The sequence below is a fragment of the Gadus macrocephalus genome, chromosome 23, assembly GCF_031168955.1.
Source record: "Gadus macrocephalus chromosome 23, ASM3116895v1".
Classification (NCBI taxonomy): domain Eukaryota; kingdom Metazoa; phylum Chordata; class Actinopteri; order Gadiformes; family Gadidae; genus Gadus; species Gadus macrocephalus.
Window position 1 is genome coordinate 18,168,675 of NC_082404.1, and position 18,355 is coordinate 18,187,029.

At 45.5% G+C, this 18,355-nt stretch overlaps 1 protein-coding gene across 1 annotated transcript in view; it reads right to left on the reverse strand.

Moving 5' to 3' along the window:
- LOC132452958 (cadherin-12-like) overlaps nucleotides 1-6,751 on the reverse strand; it is a 48,898-nt gene extending 42,147 nt beyond the window's left edge. The window contains exon 1 of the mRNA XM_060045792.1: nucleotides 6,737-6,751. Coding sequence (XP_059901775.1) covers nucleotides 6,737-6,751 — 15 coding nt within the window. The remainder of the gene's footprint in view (nucleotides 1-6,736) is intronic.
- Nucleotides 6,752-18,355: the final 11,604 nt, after the last annotated feature.

The window sequence follows — 18,355 nt, forward strand, 5'->3', positions numbered from 1 at the left end:
AACCTTTTAATAAAGCATAACAGGGAAATACCCTTTTTGCTGCGCACTCTCCCATGTCAAAAGCCTCAGTCGAATGCTAGCGTGCTGCATTTAAAATTTGAAACACTCAGCAATCTCCTTCCCTCTCCGAAGCGGTTTTCAGATCAACCCCGGTCCAGATGGCTCGGGCGGCAGGGCAGAGCTGCCTCCATCTTTAATCCTCTTGGCACGCGCGCCGCTTAGGCGAGAAGTGGAACGGATGCTCCCAGCCAGTTGTCGACCGTGTGGCATTTACTGAGGCTTCGCTGGCCCCGGCTCCGGCCACGTGAGACGGGTCGGGCCGAGGCAGGGGGCAAGGCGGTCGGGAGGGGAGGGTCAGAGGACCGCCGGAGTCACCGCACGGGAGACATGGAGTCGGAGAGAGGAAGGCTCAACCCGTGAGGAGTGGGACTCAGTCGTGCAGGGCGCGTGCCGCTCAGAGAGGCAGGTAGGGATTGTGAACGTGGGAGGACTGTGCACGTGGGAATGGAGCCGGGTGGTGACACAGAGAGGATCAGGTAGAGCCACTGCCCGGAGGCAGGGCTGGAATCAGGTCGGGGGTGTGCACGTAGCAGAATCACAGCAATTTAGCTTCTACACTTACATTCAGGGCATTAGCAGATGCTCTTATCCAAAGCGACTCACACCCATTCATGCACGCATCCGCACAGCGACGGCGGAGTCAACCATGCAAGGTCGCTCGTCGGGGGCAGTTAAGGTGAGGTGTCTTGCTCCGGGACACCTCCAACCTCTGATCGGAGGAGCCTGGGATCTAACTACCAACCCTCCGGTTACAGTCAACCCGCTAAGCCGAGCTTTCATGTACCCACAGTACGTCTCCACTGGATCCAAGGAATGTGTTTGGATGATGTAGCACGGAACAAAGGGAAACACACACCTACATGCGGGCACCTTTCAGATCCCACACAAGATCTCTCCTCAAACAAATGGTTCCTTAGTGACAAGCCTGGACACAGAGACGGCCAACAGACAACAATCGCATTGTCTGTTTTGAGCATGCATCCATGGAGACACGCATACAAACACACACATCAAAATACACACAAAATCACACATTTTCTCACATAATCTCCCTCCTATCCTGTTCTGATGCATATGGGTGACACAAATGCACACACACACACACACACACAAACACACACAGTGTTGGAACCAAGGGGCCTTCATTTATCTATCCACCTAACTGCTGCACCCAATTCCTTTCAGAGATCACCCATGGAAGTCCTTGACAAGAAAAGTAATTAAACCAATAATACTACACTTCATAAACAAAACACTAAAGTATACGACAGAACCTACTTTGAGATATGCTCACAGTTAATATTAAAGGAGAATGCTTGTTTACTGCCCCTATGAAAGTCCACCACTTTATTTCAACACTGCAGGCAATCTATCAAAAGCACACTATGTAAGGACAGTCGACGACAGCTTCTACTGCACAATTCATTTCTAATAAATTGATTATACTTTCCAGAAGTTAAAACGTGCCATACTCCGGTTTGATTTGAGCAAGCGAGTGTGTCTTGTGAATAACTTATCAACAGAAAATAAAGCCTGATCTGTATGCATTGTTAATGGTGCTCAGGGAGTATTTACAGTGTGAAGTGAATGTGAAGCAGTAAATCACAACGCATTGCAGTTTGGTTTTTTCGGGTTGAATATAATTGGTTATCAAAGCAGTGCAATGGCTCATTTTTCTTATGCTGTAATGTGCATAGGAAAAGCATAAGGCATAAAATTAGTATTCTCTTCTTCTTATTCATCATCGTAATTAATTGTCATGAATCTGTTGATTGTTGTGATGTAGAGAGGAGACGAGATATAAATGCAGTTTAATTTTTGTGTTTCTTTGTTCAACCCTTTGTTACTAAATACAACATAATTTCGTTTTGAATAATTTTGATATTAAACTCAGAGTTCATAGAAATACAACAACATTGAAGGGAGAATATTTTTTTCTTTTGCTTTTAGGATGGTAACAAAGGAAGAAGCATGTCATCATTTTGCATTCGTTTTTGAGGTCATTGTAATTCCACCCAGTGAAATGTATAAGCCTGACAAGTCTATTAAGATTCTAACTTTGCTTGAGGGCACAGCATATGAACTTCACTTAATGATACTTCATTCATTATTATCAGTTGTTAGTTCCACAGCTGTGAAGAACACTGAGCTGTAACAGGACATTTTTCATTGAAAACTTCCCCTTGCTCCACTGACAAGAACCCATCACTCCAACCAACATGTTCCCACTTTCACCAGACTACATGGATAACAGCTAGTTAAAACCTTGCAAATGTCTGATAATAAGAAATATGAGACAAAAACATACACCACTTTGTTTTAAGATGTCAAAAACAGAACCGTCTTTGTTTTTTCTGGAACAAATAAACAGATTTTTCAGAATCATTTCAGAATCTTTTAAAATGTTAAATCTATAAATGTTGATCTTATTCACCCAAATCTCTTTAAGAGCCGATTCATTTTTGGCTTTGCTGTGGAGATCTTTCCATGGCTGGCTCAGAAAGTTATTTAACCCTAATAGTATCTCGAACTAGTCACATTACACATCTCGCTTCTGAGCGTGATGGACAGCCTCAACGTCATCCACTCCCCACAATGGACGGATGGATGGATGGATTACCAGACAGACAGGCAGGGGGGCAAGAAGATAGATAGACGGACAGATAATAGATAGGTATAAAGATAGCTCAGTAGAATGACAGACAGACAGACAGACAGGTGTGTCACCTTAATCACTACCTGATGCGAAAACTCGCATCTTTTGAGGTGAATTTGGGTTAGCATGCAGGAGATGTAGGCTAACCCACTTTTTTTCCACCGTTTTCTCATCCTCGTCTTTAAAGTGCCTAAATATGTGCATGTAAAGCAGCCGCCCGCTGCGCGCCGTGTCTCTCCCGCGGTCGCTCCGTAACGCACGGGCCGGTATCCTGTCGGGGGTGCTGAGATGCATCCAGGTTTACCTGAAAGATAGCCCCGCTCAGCACTGCGGCGGGGCTATTTTAAGACGCCCTCGTCAATGGAAGATAAACAGGGAGAAGGAGAGCAACCCTATCAAAGGCAGACAAATAGAGCACCCAGCCAACGATGCACATTCTCCCTTTTTAAGGAGAGAATGAAGCTGGGATTTGCCGCCGCTTACGAGCGCGAGTTCAGCTCCCAGGTTAACACAGACCTTGTCTTTATTTGTGTTTTTTTTTTTTGCTCTGCCCTTTTTTTTTTTTATCCTTTTCATGCCATTCGTCGTCTTCACTCAGAGAGTGAAGGATGGCAGGGTGGGGGAGAGAGGGGTCGGGGTGGGGTGCAGGAGGGGGGGTTGTGGGGTTGACAGGACAATGGGGACCCAGGTGGACTTCTCATTAGCGGTGCAGCTAATCGAATGGGGCCTGGCCGTCCGTCCGTCTGGCCGCTCCCCTTCTCCTCCAGACAGAGGGAGAATGGGAGAGGGCTCAAGACAACAACAAGACTGTCTATCCCCAGGGGAGGTCTGGCAGGGGAGAGGGCAGCTGGGGCCCCGACCTGACGTCCCTCCCCTCCTCTCTCCCTCTTTTGCTCTTTCTCTCTCTGTCTAGTTTCCCTCTCTCTCATCCTCTCCAGTCATCTCTCGCTCCCCCCCCCCCCCCCCCCCCATTCACCTCTCTCTCTCTCTCTCTCTCTCTCTCTCTCTCTCTCTCTCTCTCTCTCTCTCTCTCTCTCTCTCTCTCTTTTTCTCTGACTGACTGACTGCAATCTGGGGGTCGTTGGGTGGAGGTGGGGGAGGGGGGCAGGCCAGGCCAGGGCCCACTCAAGCATTCCATTAAAATGCAATACGTCCAGATCTGTGAGAGGTGTGCCGGGAGTCCGGGGGTGGGGCTGGGGGGGGGGGGGGGGGGGGGGAGTTCTGGATCAAGTGGTTCTCTTTGTTCCCTGTGAGAGGTGGTGCTCCCTCTTTACCAGGGGGAAGGTGTAGCTCAGGCAGGTGTGCTGTACCGTTCTGTCGGCCAAGAGCACACCTGTCACTCATGGCCGTGTTGGAGGCTGAATTGACGGGAACACGGGAATTATTCGTTCGGCTTTAGGCTTTGACGCAAACACATGATTAAATACAAACAGTAGGAGTGGCAGGTTTGATATTTTTATTGTTAGCTGGAAAATGAACCCTTTGCAATCCAGATAAAACGTTAATATCTACAACAACATCAGAGGTACAGAGATATACCCAGTTGCAACCCCAGTAACGAATAGTGACATTCGTGACTGTCTCACCAAAGAACCTGACCCATCACCTCGCGCCGATGCGAACCGAAGCCCCAAACACGCTCAGACCCCATCCTGCTCCGCTAGACGACCAGCCCGGGGTAGTGGCGTCTTGATTACACCTGTTCAACAAGCACTCGACAATCAAGACGCGCCAAAACACAAACACGCTGAATACTGATCAGAGAGCAAAAAAAAAAAAAGGAGCAAAAAAAAGAAAAAAGCCTTCCAAAAACAGATTTCAGCATTGATCTGAGTGGAACGTTAATTAAAGCTGCCATGTGTTCCCCCCCCCCCCCCCCCCCCCTCCTCCTCCTCCTCCTCCTCCCCCCTCTCTGAATACACGGGGACCAGGCCCCTACGATACAGGTTGCCATTAACAACAATCACCGTCGGCGATGGGAACGAAGCGTCTAATCAGCTGCTCGAAGCGGTAAGGCCGACCTAATGAAAGACATTAAACACGCTCGTTTGAGGGGTGGGGGTGGGGGACAGGGGCGGGGGGACAGGGGCGGGCTCCATTTTGTTGTTTTGTTTTCATCTCTTGATGGTGGTTTTGTCTCCGCCGACCCTCTCCAGATGACGAGGTAATCATAACAGCAGGAGCTTCACCCCTCGGCCGTCGTGGAGAAGCATCGAACGCAGAGCAGTCATTGTTTTATATTTCTCTCTCTCTCTCTCTCTCTCTCTCTCTCTCTCTCTCTCTCTCTCTCTCTCTCTCTCTCTCTCTCTCACGGCTGATGAAGTGAACAAAAAAATAACGAACAGGGAAGCGTGGGAGACACACAATTGATGGGCGATCCGAACTGTCGCGGTCGCATCAGTCACCGTGCATATAGAAAGAACGGAATAAAACCTGCCTTCGTCGAGAGTCGATTCTTCAGCGGCCTACAATTAAAAGTAGGTCGCCTAGATTTTACTTTACTCTTCTTCCTCCTGGCAGCCGGTTAGCAGGGAAGAAGAGCGGGTAATGATGTGTCGCAAAGTTTGGATTATTTGACAATTTGATCATCCATTCAGGCAGGTAATCACTTTCCGGTGGACACAGGCCCACACTCTGCTCTCTGCCAGCGGCACAAGGCTCTGCGCGGAATGAGCCCATATTGCTGTGTGTGCTGCGGGGGCCAGAGGGAGGTGGTGTCAGGGCAGCGTTTGGTGAGCGAGTTACGGCGGAGTGGAAGAAAGAAAGGCTGGGAAGGATGGAGGGAATGCATTAAACAGTAGCCAGAGAGAGAGAGAGAGAGAGAGAGAGAGAGAGAGAGAGAGAGAGAGAGAGAGAGAGGGAAAGAGGGAAAGGGAAAGGGAAAGGGAAAGAGAGAGGGAAAGAGAGAGGGAAAGAGAGAGGGAAAGAGGGAAAGGGAAAGAGGGAAAGGGAAAGAGAGAAAGAGGGGGAAAGAGAGGAAAGAGAGAGGGATGAGGGGAAAGAGAGAGGGATGAGGGGAAAGAGAGAGAGAGAGAGAGAGAGGGGGATGAGGGGAAAGAGAGAGAGAGAGAGAGAGAGGGAAAGAGAGAGAGGGGATGAGGGGAAAGAGAGAGAGATGAGGGGAAAGAGAGAGGGATGAGGGGAGAGAGAGAGGAGAGAGTCGTAGAGAGAGAGAGAGGAGAGAGTGGTGGAGGGAGAGAGCGAGGTAGCGAGTGCAGAGCCTGCGGGGCCGTGGTGCAGAACGGGTCCAAAGCCTCTCGGCGGGCTCAGAATTGTCCGGCCCCGGCTACGGTATATTACCTTCCTCCTGCTCTCCGCACGAGAGCGCCCCCCTAGCCCCTCACGGGCGCCCCTTTTTTTCCCTCCACAATGTTTTTTATCTCGTTTTTTTTAACCTTTTCAAAGTGTTTGTGTCCACATAATTACATTCACGAACCGCTGCCGGAACCTCGTCGCGCTTCTATTTCTCTCCCCGTTTCCGACATGATAGAAAGAGCTGCTATTCAAATAGTAAGGAAATAACAACTCGAAAACCAATCGATGGCGACCCGAATGGACTTGTTTGTCTCTTTCCTGCGGCGTAATAACCCCTGGCGCTGAGCGGACAGCAGGGCGACGCTCAGTGCTCACCGATGAGGAGATGAGCCGGTCACTAGACCGCGGGGTCGTCTGCCGCTCCGAATGGGAGCGCGCCAGCTCGGCTGTTGCGTCGCCAACGAGAAACGTGTAATCCGGGCGTGCGGCGGCCACGCCAGCGCAGCAGATTTACCCCGTCGACTGTCACCAGCGAGGATTTGGACCGCGTCAATCCCAGACACGTCCTTCCCTGAATTCACTTGCTGGTATTTATTTGGTTTCAGATGTCAGCGGATGTATTGAACGCAACTCTTCAGATGGACATGCCTGTGTACAAAGTTCATGTATTTTATTCAACCAGTCCGTGAAGATTGTGAGTCATTTGTCACTTGTGTTCTGGAGCCACGGCTAAGGAAGACTTTGTCTCATTTTTTCGTTGAGTACCTTGAGTTTCTTCATGTTTCGTCTTTTTTTTTTTTACATATTGCATATCTTTTGAATATCCTTGCCAACTTCTGAGTGTGTCTGATGCTCTCTCTGAATATATCCTGTCCTGTATCAACCAGTCTTTTTGAAGAAAAAGTATCCGCTCTGTTCACCACCATCGATCGGACATTTACTTTAAATGAAACATAAAAGACTATGCTTGTATACAAAAGACGAGAGACGAGAGTTAAGCCTAGCATCACGGCTACATCAAACAGCAGCGATTTCTTTCGAAAAGAATGCTTCTGACGAGACACATTTTCGTGGCTAGCCATAAAACAACTTCACCAGGGATCATGGTAACCGTTACGGTTGTCGTTTACAAAATCATTTGTTTCCCGGAATAAGAGGATTTCACCGTCCTGTCCCGAAATTAGGTCAATAATTGCGTCTTCTTCAGCGAGCAGGATTAATTTGGCTGAAGGCCAGTAAACCCAGAGTATCCGAGTGCAGTCTCTCGCTGTTTCCCAGAGTCATTTTGTGGCGAACGGGGCCTTAATACACATTCCTGTGTGCCTCTTCGTGTGTTTGTTTGTTCACAGAGTGAGAGCAGAAGCATGACAAACCAGTGTATTTACCTCATCCTTGAAGAAGAGCCAACTTTCAAGTCCCAAACTTTATCCGGCCGTAAATAACGGGAGGGATACTAAAGTTTTGCAAATGCCTACCATGCTTCATAAAACCATATGACTCTGTATTTCATTAGCCAAGCTCGTAAACATATCAGCAGAAGTGCAGCTTGTCATTTTATTGACGGAATCTGCAAGCTGTTTATGTTTATGTGAAGCCAATCCTGTGACCGTAAAATTACGATGTTTTTGTAACGCACACACTATACCGAATAAACAGCCCGACTTCTATTGTGAGATGCTCTTTTTTGCCAGTATGCTAATTTTATTTTACCAGCGCCATGTGACCAACTCCACTGCTTCTCTCCCAGACACACCAAACACACACACACACGCACACCAGTGGCGTGGCGTGGGGATTTTTTTTGAGGAAGCCAACTGAGGCCAAACCTTTAGAGAAAATAGTGCGTTGCAGCTTGGAGGTATTTAATGCAACTACAAGAGCTATTTGAGCGCCTGGTCATTTACCAGGACTTACACACGCCTGTAATCTGACCGACACGACACACACTCACACACACACACACACACACACCCAAACACACACACAGTCCTCCTAAACATCTCATTAAATTACACATTTTATTATAAATTCAACCCCTCCCCGACCGAAATGCACAAGCCGCTAATGTCATCAATCCTGACACGTCCAAACAGTGCCAGTTTCACAGCGCAGTCTATGTGGCTTTTTGATTTACCGTGCCTCTCGATTGCCCGGGACAAGTTGGCAAGGTCCAAGAATCCTGTAGTGACCCAGGGATTGTTAAGGGAGCACGAATCCTTGTCAAAAAGAAGACACGGCCAGCAAAATAGTCGCTGAAGTTTGCTGCTGCCAGCTAGCCACTCCGTTCGTGTATAGTTTTCTTCATTGAACGTCCGAAAGAAGCCTTGCTTTCTCTCCCCGCGCAGTTTCAGCTTCGGTGTTGGCCTGCCATCGGATTTTATTTTGATTCGCTGCTGTTGTGGTAGTTTGGTAAAATTATTTATAAGTAAATAATCTAAATCTCCACCTCCATAACTGCACTTGCTAAGTAGGCTACTCAAAAATGAGAACAATTCAAACATGCTAATTTCGCACTATTTGTTTTGTTACAGTTTTTTCGGTGACGTTGATAATGATGCTTTGATTTGATTGGTGTGAAGCCAAGGGCCGAGTGGCTTCCCTTGGCAACCTCCTGACACCCTCCCGACCAATCAGAGGAGGGCAGTGTCATGACAGTAGCCTCACCTGATTGGTCAATTCTTTCTTTTTTTTTTCACCAAGGGATGCCAGCTCGGGCTGGCTTCCTCGCAGTGTTCAGTGTCGTGTTTCGCCGCGGCTTCAGTTTATAACAGGGGCGCAGTATCGCGCATTGTGAAATGGTCAATGAGAGGAGAAAATGGGGAAGAAATTACAGCAACACAGCACAAAATAATTAACGAAACTGTTGATATAAATGTTTTTATGGGATGACAACTACAGCCTAAAAAAACAGGGAAGCCTGGCTTCCCTTGGCCTCCGGGAGAAAACGCCACTGACGCACACACACACACACACAGTCAAAAGCACAACTAAACACACACAAACACAAACTTAAAAACATACACACAAAAACACATACATTCAAACACACAAACTTAAAAACACACACAAACACACACACTTAAAGACACACAGACAAACACTCAAACACACACACACACACACTTAAAGACACACAGACAAACACTCAAACGCACACAGACACACACTCAAACACACGCAATCAAACACTCTCACACACTCAGTATCACTTCTGTGTGCTCTTAAAGTGATCCTCTCACCATAAGAATAATACATCTTCCCAGTATCACTCAAGTTAGAAGGACAAGGTCAGCAAACTATTTTTCCCGTATGCCCCCCCGATCGCCTCCTCACCCCCAGGTCCTTAGAAATGATGAAAAAGAGACACTGTGTGTTTCAAACGGCTTCCAAGTATCGTCTTCCGAATGAATATTGCTCACCTCCGATGGCAAGGCCCTCCAACCCGGTCTGGGAAAACATATCAACAGCTGCCCAGCCCCGCCATTTCGCCTCAGTCAGCAGAAATCATCCGCTCATGATTGGGTCATCACTTGTCTCTAAAATGCTGTCGTTTAGCGACGCCGACGTGTAGAATGTAAATTAAGTCCGGGGCATGTGCAGTCATGTCTCGCGCTCCAATCTGCCAGAGTGAACATATCTGTTTTGCTCTCAGAATAATCTTCCCAGGGTACCTGGTTTAACCGGAGAGATTCCCGCTGAATTGTGCTGACCAGGACACGGTGTCTCTTCGACTTGTTTTATGGTGACATCTTTTACAACACTGGAAAATCTACGGTACTGAAGACTAAAGCGATAAATCTGCCGCCGTAATAAGGAAGAGATATAAGCTATACCGGCCGTGTCCTTCAAGCTAATTGAGAAACTGCACGTAAAAGAAGAAGAAAAAAAGAGATTTAACATATATTAAATGTTGCATACATACCAGGAATAACGGCTGGATTTTCGTAAGAAGAACTATGTCTTTATGTTTGAATCTTTTTGAAGTAAAATACAAAGTATGATGTAGGTAATCACACAATGCTAATACTTTGCGTACAACACAGCATCAATATCATTTCCATACATGACTCCCTCAATTAAATCATATTTAATAGTATATTGACTCTGAAAGTATGCAAACCTTCAGTGATGTATTGTGATGTTTGTTTATTTTAAAATGATCATTGTAGTTGCTGTGTTGGTGAATACAAACAAATAAAAAACTGCATTGCAAGGAGAAAAGGCAAAACAAATTGAATAAAGAAATCTCTTAGATCTTCCATGATCTAGACCACAGCCTGCAGGGATTGGCTGTCGACTCGGATCATCTTAGCTGATGGTGGAGTATAATTTAATATAACCTTTTGCTGAGAGCATTATTTATACTACTTATTTGCTGTTGGCTCTTCTTTTAGTTTTTCTTTTGTTTACAACCACCAGTTCTAGCGTTTGATTGGCCAGAACAGCTCGAAGAGGCGTTTGAGACTCTTCTGGTACACTGTGACATATTCAATTTCCTCCTTTATACCCAAAATATAAATCAGGTTTTGCTGTTCTTTCTTCCAAATCAAAGGCAGTTTCGCGGTCTGCGTTTCTTTTCACTGACGGTAGCAAGGTTCCTAGGGCTGGGGCAAACCATTCTCCCTTCCGTAATGGAGACAGTACCTGAGAGCACTCAAACTGAATGTATTTAGCAGAAATAATAATAAGATGTCCTTTATGGGGAGATTTATTCAACAACAAATCTGCTTGCAGAACAAAGTCGAGTATTTGCTTTGTTGGACAAATTCAAAAGAAGATGAGATGGAGATTTATGAATACTCAGATTCTCTCAATCTTTCTCTCCGTTGCTCTCTGTCTCAATTAGCTCCATCTTTTCATTGAGTGGTAGCCAGGCCACTGGATTTCCACCCTTATATTTTGTATGAGTTTGTATAAAATGAACAACAGGGCTTTTCCTGATTCATTTTGCTGCTCTGCGCTCTCCAATTTAAATTGTCTTTTGTCTTACCAAGATTCAGACCAGTTGTTAAATTCATAATTAATTTGCAGGTTTCTCTGCATATCCCCTTAAAAAGTGGTTAATTTACGATAGAAGAAGATCAGAAACAGAAAAAAGAGGTGAATAAAACAAAAAAATAATTGATCATAGAATCACGTATGCATGGATGGTGATTGGGATTTGACATCCTTTTTAAAATTGATCAAACCCCGAATTGCACAACCCAATAGTTACTCACAGCAAGAAGGAGACAAGCTTTGTACAATTGAATTAGAGTGGGAATAAAGCCACCATTTGCGCTATTCTTTCATTATGTATTTGGGCATGCCACCCCCTCTGTTTTCTCTTCACCACTGCCTTTCCTCAAAGTCTAACCAAACCAAAGGAAAACACTTGAATAACATCGGCTGCTGCAGGGATCATGAGTTTCAACGTCGGAGTCCAGTCATCTGTACTGACAGTAAAAAACAAGGTACAAGGCAATAATATATAAATAAATCATTGAATAAATCCAAATGTACATCAATGAATCATTGAATAAATAGATTTATACAAAGGCAACCCGGAGTGTATACAGAAGCGTGCAGGCCATTAGTGAATGTAATGTTTAAAGAGGATGGTGTGATGGGAGCCAAACTGCACTTTGTGTGTGTGTGTGTGTGTGTGTGTGTGTGTGTGTGTGTGTGTGTGTGTGTGTGTGTGTGTGTGTGTGTGTGTGTGTGTGTGTGTGTGTGTGTGTGTGTGTGTGTGTGTGTGGGTGAGAGTGCTCTATTTTTACATTGGACACTGGATGCATCCTAATGCAGCCTCGCTCTGTAAGCCGGCTTTGGCCACGCTCAGTTCACGAGGCACTTAATGCCAGGTGTAAAGATTACCATTTTCGCCACCGTGCCAAGCACACACAACACGTCCCACACACACACACACACACGCACACAACACATCCCACACACACGCAACACATCGAACACCTCCCTTCTCATCGCCGCTGAACCCGATTGAATTCCCATAAACGACGATACTCATCGATATCCGATGAGTAAGGCCTCCCATTGGCCTAATTCGATTCTCTTCTCCTTCTCCTTCTTCTTCTCTTCTTTGTCTCCGACGTGACTGAAGAACCCCGCCCCCCTCTTTATGGATCCACGTTCATAGCCCCCAGGTTGACTTATGCACTCGATAGGTCGTCGCCGGGGGACGGATGCTTCCAGAACTTGGGGCGGAGGGAGATATTCCGGGGGGATTGATCCGGAGTTTATAGATCTAGCCGTGAAGGACACGGAAGGAATGTCTTTGTAGTCGCTCAGGAAGGTTCCAGAAGCAGAGTGCATGGATCTGCAGAGGACCGTGTGTGTGTGTGTGTGTGTGTGTGTGTGTGTGTGTGTGTGTGTGTGTGTGTGTGTGTGTGTGTGTGTGTGTGTGTGTGTGTGTGTGTGTGTGTGTGTGTGTGTGTGTGTGTGTATAGATGTGTGTTTGTATGTCTGTCTGAGCGTGAGTTTATGATCATCTTTTAAATTAGTGTGAGTCTGCCTGTGTGTAATGTCTACATTTGTGTCTGTGTGCCTGTGTATGTGTCACATGTACAAATGTGTGTGTATGTGTGTGTCTGTGTGTGTGTGTGTCTGCATGTGCATTCAGAGAGACCTATGGAGTGCATGAGCATTGCCTAGAGCGCATGGTTTCTGGGCCGCGATATTTGACATGGAGTAATGGATAAAATAACACAGACCTACACAACGTGTTGCCGGACACATGCTGTTGTGGCCAGAAACGTTGTTGTTCATGTTTCTGGCCTTGATGATTGACAAACAACTCCCGGTGTTGTGGGTGACTCTTTAAGGAGAGAGAGAGAGAGAGAGAGAGAGAGAGAGAGAGAGAGAGAGAGAGAGAGAGAGAGAGAGAGAGAGAGAGAGAGAGAGAGAGAGAGAGATGGCGGAACGCATTAACTGGACACTTGATCGTGTTAAAAACATATTTAAACTTTACCTACCCCTAACGAAATACCTTCATGTAACCACCTCTCACGGAGTCGCAAAACTAAACAATCTACAACCCTTAACTTAAACATTATAAACTCTTTCTATAAACATGAGTAAATTGTATGCATTTATACAGCGCTTTTCACACCAGTCACGTAGCATAACAATATTGCTCAATATTACTCACCCCTTCATTCACTCATTCACACAAGGCGACAGCCAGCTCGTCAGGAGCAGTCTGGGTGAGGCGTCTCGCTCAGGGACACCTCGACACTCAGCTAGGAGGAGCCGGGGATCGAAGTTTCAAACGGTATACCTGAACTGATGTACAACTACTACACTCAAAAGCTTCACAAAGACATCCACACACTCTGGACTTCATTGGGCCTAGCTGAGCTTGACCTTTAACCTCCATGAGTGTTGCGTCTTCAATACGAGAACAAAGGGCCGTTACCGGTTGACCGACACAGATGAGACAACAGGTTGATGCATTTACCGGATGACAGTTTATTGCACATGAAAGTGATGAAAAGGAATACAATCGCAAAGCAAGACATTCACTTATTTTTCAATAATACAACAAAAAATATATATATTTATGCGCCAAATGTCCAGCTCGGTATATCAAATGGCATTTTGAAGTCTTGAAGACTTTTTCACCTTGTTTGAAGTTGGTCCCAATGATATGAAAGGATACGTTTGTGTGTGTGTGTGTGTGAGTGAGTGCGTGCGTGCCAACAGAGAATATAAAGTTGAGCGTCTATTTATTTATTTATCAGCCTCATGCATTTGCTTTTTAAAGGCCTCTGGTTCACACATAGGCCAAGATGGACGACGGAGCCTTGTGCGGAAGGACTCAGCTGTGAGTTGCAATAACAGGCCCCTAACTCATCTCGGGAATGACAGTAGTAACTTCCAACTGTTTAAAGGTCACGCGGTACTCACAAGAGATCATAACGTTTGTCACCTTTTTATCATAAATTGGAACACAGAGCAGTATTGCTCAGAAGGACGATCAGTGTGTCACGAACCCTCACTTTACGCAGCGATTAATTATAGTGTTGTCCTCACACCGTCTTCATGCATCTTTCTTGTTTAGCTATGTGAATTAGCATTGAAAGGTTTTTTTCTCAGCCTCACTTGTAAGATGCTTGGGACAAAATCTTTAATATAAATTATTCCTCTTATCCGAAGAACCATGATATGGCCAGGGAACGGTCATCCTGTTATTTTAAAAAAATCACCCTTGAGTGTTTTTTGGTCTTTTTTTGTGTACGATGAATCGTGTCAATCATTTTCTCCAAAATGACTGTAAAAACGTCTACTTTTGGAAAACGTCACCATAAATCAGTGCTTAGAGCCCAAATGCTTTTTGAATCACCCCATTTGAAAATTGCTAGAAGTGGCCATGAAGGCCGTAATCACGAGAGTAAATTATCTTGCAGAAGTTGTCACCGATGTCCTTCTTTTTTTTTGTTTCAACTTCTCCTGGCTTTCCAGATATCTCACAAGGGCATTTCAGATGAATGCAATTCGTGGCGTCATGCTGAGCGCCAATCCCAGTCAAATATATCATAGGAAATGTGTAAATTATTAAGCGCAGCCATTGATGTGTTTTCAGGTTGCATATATGAGGGGGTGCGGCCCCAATATCACTCAATAGAAGGCAACAGGCCTCCAACGCCTTCCTACTCCTTAAAGACATGTATATACAGTACATTCACAGCAAGTTGCACTTGAAGAATTGTCTTCAAAAATGAATAAATACCTTCATTCCTCCCCTTACTATTTACCCCCGATTGCGATGTGTTGACCCCAAGAACAAGAACCCCAGAATTGATCGCACAGGGATGACGAGTCTGTGCATTTAAGGAACACGCCGTTCACAAAAGGCCCCTTTTGTTGAACACTTTCTTTCCATTCCCCGCTGCCGATAAATCTGAATGCGTGTTCCATTACTCATGTTGGAACCCCCCCACCACGGTATGAGCAGGAGGAGAACGAGGAGGAGGAGGAGCAGGAGGAGGAGGAGCAGGAGGAGGAGAAGAGGAGGAGGAGGAGAAGAGGAGGAGGAGAGGAGCAGGAGGAGGAGAAGAGGAGGAGCAGGAGGAGGAGAAGAGAAGGAGAAGAGGAGGAGGAGGGAGAAGGGAAGGACGAACAAGAAGGACGTTGGAAAAGGTGCAGAAGGAGGGAGAGGAGGAGGAGGAGGAGGAGGAGTGGACGGAGGAGGAGGAGGGGGGTTGGAGGAGGAGGAGGAGTGGACGGAGGAGGAGGAGGAGGAGGAGGGGGGTTGGAGGAGGAGGAGGGGTTGGAGGAGGAGGAGGAGGAGGGCTCTCCCCTGTCTGCTCAGCTTTCAGTGGTGAAGCAGCTATGCGGAAATGAAGAGTGGAGAGCGAAAGTTGCAAATTACAGCCCCTCTCGCTCCCGCTGGCAGCTCCTATTCCAGGAGAGAAGGCTGTCAGGGCCTTCAGCGGCCGCCACGCACAGGCCGGCCGACGGCCAGGAAGTGATAATTAAATAATGGAAGCCCACGTCTCACAGATTCCACGGTATGGATTTAGGATTTCCCCCCCTCCTGCTGAGCATCACAATCAATATTTGACGAGGGGCCAAGTGATCGGAGGGGTCGGGCCTTCTCAGGTTTGGATTTTTTTTAATTTTCTCCCGGAATTCGTGGTGGTGGTGGTGGTGGTGGTGGTGGTGGTGGTGGTGGTGGTGGTGGTAGTAGTGTGTAATTTCCTTAAACAGGGGTGGCAGGACTTCACTATCGTTTGATTCTCATAAGTGGGTGCGTTCCGCAGTCTTTAGCCTCGGAACTGGACGAGTGAGGCCGGACAGACCCCGGAGGGAGGGGCCGGGATTAATTAAAGATGGCGTTTTTGTAAATGGTGATTACAGAAGGGGAGCAGAGCTGCCGGTCTGGTCGGCGACGTCAACAGGAAACATGTTGAGTGGATGCAACACATTCCTAGCATCTTTTTCGCCCGCCTTTGCGTGGGATTTTCTTTTTTTACCGTTGCGTTATTGGTATCCAGGCAATATTCTGATGGGAAACATGGGTAATGATGTCATTAACATTTTATGCTGGGTAATAAAAAAAAGGCTGCTGTAAGGATTAGGTTTTTAAATTGCTAACATAGGGCAATCTTGGGTCTATTCGATTCAAACCATGGTAATCAAAATGCCGATGAAAATGCAAAAGTATTCTTTCTTCAATGTTTAATGAGTCAAAATAATAGTGATGGGTTTGTACAAATTATCCACAGCAAATCATATTGTTTTGTTCACAAAATATATCCAACATAAATTGGAAGAGTCATTGAGGTGTTAAGACATTATATATTCAAAGTAAAGTTTGTGGCCAATATCGTTATCGCATTATCACTGTCTATGCATATACATCTTTCTTATTTTAAACGTTCGTTGGACCATATATCAATATCTAAGCGTGCTTGAGTGATAATCCGGCACTAATTCAGTCGATTGTCCCACTAAAGACTCGGGTTAACCACAGAGGTGTGACGGGCGAGAACTCTGCTGAACCTTGGAACAGGCAACAATTAAAAGCTATTTTGCATAATGTACCCTAAAGAAACATACTAAAGACTTTATGAGCAGCAAATTCAATTAAATTACTCACCATGACCTTGCAGTCCCTGCGTACGTGCGGGCATTGGCTCTTCAAAGTCATGCTAATTGGACAGTTTTAAGCATCCCTCCCCTCGTCCTCCCTCTCTCTCCCTCCCTTGCGTTCGGCTTACACCTCGTCTCCCCCGGGATAGTTTAAATTTTGTTGTTGTACTAATACTCGAAGTTCGGGAAGCCAGTAATGGCGAGACAATTAGACGACTCTCTGTGGTAAATACTAAGCGGCGACTGCACATTTAACGTACACTGACAGATTAACTTCTTAAAACTGTTCTGCTTGATCTTTTTGCTTTACTTCAAAGTAGGAATTATTGCAACGTGGGACATTTCACAGAGAAAATAGTGACTTTATGCCCCCTTTGGACTTCTGTCACAGTTTCCCTGGAAGAGGAAAGTTTAGCATAGGTCAGACAATTAAAATATGCCAGAAGTGCTTATCTCAGTGGTGACGGAACCGAAGTTTAGAAGGAAATCTTTTTCAGAGAGATTGTTGATAACCATATGAAGAATAATCACACAGGTATGAATCATAAAGTTCATTGATAGTTTGATTATATTCTTTCTACTTTCGTTTATATACATGTTCTGTGGGTTAGTGTGTGTCCATCTTATGTATAATGTGTGTGTGCGTGTGTGTGTTTGAGTGTGTCTTTGAAAATGGTTCTCATTAGAACAGAAATACATCATGAACAAAAGCGGGTGGATAAAGAATTATTGGGACAAATTGCCCAAACAAGGAAATCTAGAATCGGTCATAGGCCTATAGGAGAATGTGGAGGGATGGAGGAAAGAGTAAAAAGCTCTGAGCGACTTTGAACATCCAGCAGACAAAATACAGTGTGTGTGTGTGTGTGTGTGTGTGTGTGTGTGTGTGTGTGTGTGTGTGTGTGTGTGTGTGATCTCTGAGTGTGTGTGTGAGTGTGTGTATGTATGGGTGTGCATCATTTGTGTGTGTGTGTGTGTATGTATGGGTGTGCATCATTTGTGTGTGTGTGTGTGTGTGTGTGTGTGTGTGTGTGTGTGTGTGTGTGTGTGTGTGCATGGGTGTGCATCATTTGTGTGTGTGTGTGTGTGTGTGTGTGCGTGCATGATCTATGAGAGTTTGTGTGTGTGTGTGTGTGCGTGCATGTGTGTGTGTGTGTGTGTGCGTGTGTGTGTGTGTGTGCACATCTCATGTGTGTGCATGTGGGTGTACTTGCGTGGGAGTGACATTGCAGCTGAATGACAGCAGGTCAACTTAACGATAATGAGTGTCAAGCAGACCTATTCTGGTGCACTGCCCCTCCCACTGCCTTGACCACCCTGACTGCAAGTTCACTACTTTGACTTTCTCCCTTCAGTTTGGTGAATTACAAGATAAATATAGGAGACATTTTAAGTTGTTGTGCACGTGTTATGCATGCATGTCTCACTTGTCAAAGAGAGCTAAAATATAACTCTCTGGATAAAAATTGCAACGTTGCATAGTTCTCTAACAGAAATTCCTAATAGTAGAAGTAATTAATAACAATACGACTACGATTATCACTGCATGCCTCCACTAAGCTACATATATTCATTAATGGCTTTATAGGACTACAAGAAGCAATACTAACTCACTGAATACAGCAACACATTAATTAAGGCTATGGTAAGAAAATAGAAGAATTTGTTGTAAAATTAGTCTTTTTTTATGTTTAGCTCATATCTTATGACGTATTGTACAACCCTACAACAAATAATACTATTGTTGTATTATGACACAAGTATGAGCATCACCTAAGCCAAATTAAGCAT